General features: G+C 50.3%; 1 protein-coding gene across 1 annotated transcript; it reads left to right on the forward strand.

The window, feature by feature from the left end:
- The first annotated feature begins 1029 nt into the window (after positions 1–1029).
- Positions 1030–5066, forward strand: DBX1 (developing brain homeobox 1). The gene is made up of 4 exons (XM_004585452.2): positions 1030–1557; positions 2177–2278; positions 4177–4379; positions 4699–5066. Exons 1-4 carry the CDS (start codon positions 1188–1190, stop codon positions 5062–5064), a joined length of 1041 nt encoding a protein of 346 aa, XP_004585509.1. The 5' UTR covers positions 1030–1187; the 3' UTR covers positions 5065–5066.
- Positions 5067–7034: the final 1968 nt, after the last annotated feature.

Below are 7034 nucleotides of genomic sequence, written 5' to 3' on the forward strand. Positions count from 1 at the left end.
TTATGAAGCTATAGAGCCTTGACCAAATTAAGCACCCCAAAAGGTAGGGCTCAAGCTCCCTCCCTCTCTCTCTCTCTCTCTCTCTCTCTCTGGATCTGCTACTGCTCAAAATGTCTGGGCTGTGAGTTTCAGCTCACACTGTCCGGATCTCCTTGAAGCTGGGGAAAGGCCAGAGCCACTTGCAGCCAGTGTGGACAAGCTTTGGGATCAGGGTAGGCTGTAAGCAGGCAAGGCTCTGCTATCCTGACGTTGGAGAGCTGTGAAGTGCTCCTAGCAGGAACTCCGAGGAACTTGGCTGAAAACTGCTTTCCAAGTTGCTGGGAATTTGTAAGAGACTGTTTTTCACTCCTCCAGTGCCCCCAGTACACTAGTCTCCCAAGATAAAATAACCCAAGTTGAAATCTTCCCTCTGCACTTACACACAGTTGACAGCCGCAAAGCATTGCTTTAGCCCTGCCCTCACTTCTACTTTGTGCTTGTACTGTAGCAACTTCTAGGGCTAGTGCATTTTCACGTTCACTGACTTGAAATTTTTCGTGGCTCCCCCGTGCAAGGAGGGGAGGGTTATTTTACTGATGGCCTGGATGATGTATTTCTATGAATATTTATTGATTTATTTTCTTGGCTCAGTAGGAGAGCTGCAAATAAATTTAGTGCGTTCTTTAAATAATTCCTTTTCTATGAGGCAAGATGTCATCTGAAACTTCTAAATAGGCATTTAATTAGCCCGGGCGTTGCTTCGGAACAAAAACCTCTGGCGAGAGCTTTGGGAATGCACTGTATTGTAAAGAGGCGGGCGGTATGCAGAATGGATGCGCGGGCCTTTGTTGCCTGCGCATTGTGCGGGCCATGCTTATGAAGACTAATCCAATCATAAATTGCACCCCTGCGCCAATCAGCGCGTCCAGAGCCTCCAGCGAATGAAGCTCGAGTGGAGAACTTTGTTGAACTTCATTGTCAGAGCTGTCACTTTTCAAAGCGCTTTGGCGGACGAGCCACTATAAAACCTCACCTCCAGGGAAAGACCAGGGAAGACTCACGGACGCCCAAGTGGGATCCTTACTTGGGGACTGTTTGCTAAGCCCGAGAGTGCACTGCGGGGACGGGAGGGGCGGGAAGCCAGGCGCTAACCCCTCCAGCCACTGGAAAAAGGGTTATTCCACCCGCCCTGCACCATACCTCCTACCATGATGTTCCCCGGCCTCCTCGCACCCTCCACCGGGTACCCTAACCTCTTGCGGCCCACACCCACCCTGACTCTGCCCCAGTCCCTGCAGTCAGCATTTTCTGGCCACTCTAGCTTCCTGGTGGAGGATCTGATTCGCATCAGCCGGCCCCCTGCCTACCTACCCCGCAGCGTGCCCACAGCCAGCAGCGTGTCGCCGCCCAGGCAGGGGCCGCCCACAGCCCTCTCCGACACGGGGGCTTCGGATCTGGGCTCCCCAGGGTCCAGCAACCGGCGGGGCAGCTCTCCTCCAACGACACTCTCCTCTGCCAGCGAGTCCACGTTTCTGAAGTTTGGGGTGAACGCCATCCTGTCCTCGGCACCCAGAACAGGTAAGTGCGCTAAGGGCTGGTTTGCGGGGGGCCGCCCTGGACCCACTGCTCGGCCTCAGTTTTCTTTTCAGAGAGGGTACACACAACCATCCTTACATGTAGGCAAAAACTCCAACACCTCAAGGCAGGAAACTGAGGGACAGCCAACTTCAGGGAAGATAAACAGCCTGGCTCAGCCTTTGGCTCAGGATGAACTTGAGCGCGCAGTGCTCAAGCACTGACTGAGCTGAGCGCACCGCCCAGCGCATCTGCGCATGTGACCCTGAGTTTCTTGAAGACTGTTGTGTTTTGTTTGTTTGTTTGTTTGTTTGTTTTTAGGAAAAAGCTGTTTATAATTACTGCAGCAGTTGGTACTCAGGGTTTGCATTTTTTCCCCTCCTCTCACGTCCTATGTATCTTCTCATTACCTAGAATGGCGCTTGGGGGAGGGGGCGATAAGGAAGACGGTTTGGGGGCGGGGAAGGAAGTCTTCCCACAGAAGGTAACAAGGTTAGAAAGATATGCTGCCAATACTTGGAGGACACTTTTGCAACCAGCAGAAGGGTTGTGTCACAGGTGCAAGTGTTTTGCGATGCTCGGTATGTGATCAAATTTCCTTTCTGCTCTCCCTCCCCTCTAGAAGCATCTCCTGCCTTGCTCCAGAGCGGCCCTCCCAAGACCTTCACTTTCCCCTACTTTGAAGGCTCCTTCCAGCCTTTCATCAGATCATCTTATTTCCCAGGTAGGTCTGATCCCCTTCCTTCGCGTGAGGCTGGGCGGCGCCCCAGCCGCAGTGCGGTGCTCCCCACCCCGAAGCCGTATTTCTCCGTCCACCCCTAGGGTTACGATCTGGTTCAGAGGTTGCGAGGCGTACGACATTTGCGAATCCGTCGCGCCAATTTGATGCCCTATTTAGCACAAGCAGTGACTGCTTGACATTTTGCACCAATTCCCTGCTCTACAAATTAGCAGGAATTGTCATGGTCCCAATTTGAGGCGGTTCCCTTCCTGGCGAGGAGCTGTTGGCATCCCTTCACGCCGACGTTTTCCCACAGAGTCAGTGCGTTTGGCCACGATTCGCCACAAAGGTTTCAGCACCATGACCAATTGGTCAGCTCCTCCGGGCAGCCACACACAGACCGGCCCTCGCCCTCCACGCCGCCAGAGACACCTACCAGCCGGGGCTAATTTCTCTTTAAGATTCATTCAAGGCTTGGGGCTTTTCACAAGACCACATGGGATGTCCGCTTGTGTGGGGTGCCTGGGGTCGTCCAGGGGAAGGGGGACAAGACCCTACCCCAACCCTAATCTACTTCCAACCAGTAAGCCGTCGGTTCTCATTACCTTCGGTTCCTCCACTGCTGGTATCTTTTACAGACCATGGAGTTGATAAAACATCAGAGGGAATGCAATATGAGCCACAGTCTCAAGGAGGAGCACCTTAAGCCTCTGCCAAATTTCATTCTGCAGTCTCTCTGTGAACTCAAAGGGTGACTTGGTAACTTCAAGTGGTCACAACTCATGGGGCTGAGGAGGGCAGCCTCTAGGCAGAGATGAGAGACTGGGCATGGTCCTTGGGGGAGGGGTGAGGCCAGGATAGCCTCGGAGTATGAGGAGGGAAAGGAGCAATTGATTTTTAAAGGAGAGAACTCACCAACTGCCACCCTTGCCTCACCTTCTACCATTCAGGCTGCTGCTGATAATGGAATTTGCTCCCTTTCTCCCTCATCTCAATGCTGTAACAAAAACAACCCGAGCTTTATAAATAGCTTTTCATGTCCATTTAATGAAAATGATTCAGCGAAGAGAAGCCTCTGCCAACAGTATTCTCCCAATAGGCTTGGCCTGCAGTTGTGTTTAGTTTGAAAGTGTAAATCTCTTTTGTCCCAGTAATATAGGGCTTTCGCTGCTTGTTCTCAGTCTTTTTCTGTTAGTTCATTACTACACAATTACCATTCACGCTTCATTAGAGGCTCTGTTTCTTTTTTTCCCCCTCTCCCTTACAGGGAAACTCTTCCCCTTTTTATCATGCCAATACCCATTGGGAAGCGGTCAATGTGCTAATTAGCTGCCACTTTTCATGTATTCGTGCCAAATTCTTTACGTTTTGTGGGGGAGGGAATGAAAGATTAATATTAAAAAGATGATACTGATTGGAGGCCCCCAAAACAAAAAAAAATCTAGAATGGATTTGCCTCTGTCGATTTTTCATCTAAAGAATGCAAAAGCCAAACGTTGATAAAATTTGCGTGTGGAGGATGGGGGAAGAGGGTGGAAATGTGTTCTCAGCTGATTTACTTTCCCCCTCCTGTGGCTGTTTTAGCTGGTGCAGCCGGTTTGTTTCTCTAAAGCTGTTGAACGGAAAAATAAAATAGACTGCGGTGGGGATTTTTTTCTGTTTCCGTGCTTTTACCTAATTTCGGTCTGCACGGTTGAAAGAGAAAGTTATTTGGGTAGAAGAGCGTTTGCTCTTGCAGGTTCGTGGTCTATTCTCCAGTGGGAGGTAAGGGGGGTGCTTTAATGAGATGAAGGACTGAGAGAGAAAGGACAGAGAAAGCGGGGTTGGATGGTGCGCGGTCTCAGCAGGGGACCCCGCCCACTCAGTGGCCACCTCCTTTGCTTCCCTCCTCCCCCTTGCAGCATCCTCGAGCGTTGTGCCCATCCCTGGGACCTTCTCCTGGCCGCTGGCCGCCCGTGGCAAGCCGCGCCGGGGCATGCTGCGTCGCGCCGTGTTCTCAGACGTGCAGCGCAAGGCCCTGGAAAAGATGTTCCAGAAGCAGAAGTACATCAGCAAGCCCGACCGCAAGAAGCTGGCGGCCAAGCTTGGCCTCAAGGACTCACAGGTGAGAGCATCTTCCCTCCCACCCCAGGTGGCGCCCGTCAGTTGTGAGAGGCTTATGACACCACTAGGTCCCATTGTGCAGACTGAAAAACTGAATCCCAGAGAGGGCGGCAATGCCTGGGCAAGCATCTTTGAGGCTTCTCTCTGCCAGGCCCATCCTGCCTGCGTGTCAGAGGGTGGAGGCGCGGGAGTTGGGAGTCGGGGTACAGAGACCTCCAACAAGGAAAGAGGGGGCATCCTGCAGCCACAGTCCCACAGCGGGCGTTCTCCCAGCACTCACTGGTGGCTTCTCCACTGCCCTCCATGCCCGGGCGCTGCAGGTGAAAATCTGGTTCCAGAATCGACGCATGAAGTGGCGAAATTCCAAGGAGCGTGAACTCCTGTCCAGCGGCGGCTGCCGGGAACAGACCCTCCCCACCAAGCTCAACCCGCACCCGGACCTCAGCGACGTAGGTCAGAAGGGTCCAGGGGATGAGGAGGAGGAAGACGAAGCCCGGGGTAGCCCCCCACACCGGCTGGCCCTCCACATGTCCCCCGACCCTCGGCACCTACGGGACCAGCGACTCCAGGGACCAATACCTCCATCACCGACGCACTCGGGCAGCCCCGGCAAACCTTCGGACTTCTCCGACTCAGAGGAGGAGGAGGAAGAAGTTGAGGACGAGGAGGAAATCACAGTCTCCTAGGATGGCTCAGGCGCCCCATGCTGGACTCCGGTGCTTTGGAACTAAAGTTCAATCCAGTCTGCACCAATCACTTGGTCTCCGCAGCCAAGAAACTAGCTGCTCCTCACCTCACAGCCTGGGGCAACATAGCCTTCTGGGGCTCCAGGGCCCCTAGATACCACTTCCAAGCAACCTTCCTTCCTTAAATTTCAGTCTTGGCCTCAGACTTAACTCCACAGCTAAGGTTCCACTCTAGCGTATTTATTGCAAAAGCTTTGCAACTCTGTGGAGGGAAGTAGGAGGTGGTCTGGGACGCAACTAGGAGCCAGGCCCTGCTGGTCTTTGGCTCCCACAAGCTCTCCGTGGTGAAGAGGAAACCCCAGGTAGGAGTGGAAACACCAAGTGCATATCCAGCAGTGAGCCCCCTGACACTCTCCCGGCCTACACAGCAGGTGCACTGCTTTCCTGCCACACAGTCAGCACCCCCATTCTGCCTTCCCCATCTTCCCATAGTCAATCCTTTAGGCGGTGTGAGGATTTCAAAAAGACCAAATATCTATCTGCGCCTCTCCTCTAAGGCACACTGTGAATACAGTCTTTTTTCTCATTTCCCAAACGCTTTCACTGGGGGAGTCAACCAGTTTCTTTTCATCCAGCATTCGCAATACAAGGATGGAGCACCCTGTTAGGAGCCCTCACATTTTATCGCTTCTGGGAGGTGATAGCCAGTGTCCTAAAACTGGGCACTAATATGGACAAAGTGGCTCCAAGCCTCTTGGTCTTTTTAATTTTTTTCTCTTTCACTGAACTTCGCTGTCTTTGCACAGCTCTTACGAACTGTATTCTATTTTGTACACATGTTGTGTGGCTATTTTATACCAAGGTTATTGTGAATAACTAAAACAAAAAAGACTGCCTAGGGTTTCTTTTCAGTTTTGCAATGATTTTTAAACTTAAAAAGGTAGCTGTTTAATTGTATAACTTATACAGAAATATTTTGTATCTTTACCATGTACAGAATTTTATATATGTACATATGTATCAAAGGAACAAATGTCAAATAAAAAGTAGAATGGATACAATGGCTCAATGATGTCATTCATTCACTGGGTGTAGAGCCAAAATGAGTAAAGCTATTCTAGTCCAAGTGCTGGCTTTCACAGGAGGCTGGTGTGGTCACTTGGGGAGTGAATCAACGGATGGAAGATCTTCCTCTCTGTCTCTCCCTCTCTCTGTATATCTGACTTTGCAATAAAAATAAATAAATCTTAAAAAAAAGACTAGCCTTCTGGCAGGAACACAGTATTTAACCAGCAATCTTGGCGGTAAAGAGCTTCAGGTTATAGTGCCTCTAGTGCTCTTGTGCCCTCTGAGTGATTGGTCTCAGTCCTGTCAATCACACAATCATAAATATCTTGATGATTCCAACACATACTCCAATAATCAGAAAAAAATAGTTATCCAGCTTAATTTTGGTAGTCATATTTGAAGTTTGAATATATTCCATTAAAAACCCTTTTCAAATAACACAATCCCTAATATTAGTGACCACTATCTTCATGATGGCTTACATGCAAGCAGGAGAAGCCAAGAAAAAAATTTCAGATCATAGTAGTATAAGAAACTTTCCACACTTCTCCCTCTGTACATATGAAAATGTTCAGTGCAGTCAGCGTTTAGCCAAAGTCAGTGCTTTGCTTTCTAATGGAGAGTTCTCAGCTCTACATAAGTCCATCTGTTTTCTACTTCTTTTATGCTGGCAGCTCAAAGCGCAGTTGCTTATTCTTCCAGAGAGTCATGAACTACTGTCACTCATTGATCAGGGTCAAGATACAAGGTCAAAGTCCTGTAGAAGCACCCTGGTGCTCACCACAGCATCACTTAGGATAGCCCAGGGGTGGGAACAACAGAGGCCCTTCCTTACTGTGTGACTAGATAAGCCAGAGGTACAAGTACATAAGGGCAGGCTATTATTCCAAGGAAGGCAATTC

The sequence above is a fragment of the Ochotona princeps genome, chromosome 4, assembly GCF_030435755.1.
Source record: "Ochotona princeps isolate mOchPri1 chromosome 4, mOchPri1.hap1, whole genome shotgun sequence".
Classification (NCBI taxonomy): domain Eukaryota; kingdom Metazoa; phylum Chordata; class Mammalia; order Lagomorpha; family Ochotonidae; genus Ochotona; species Ochotona princeps.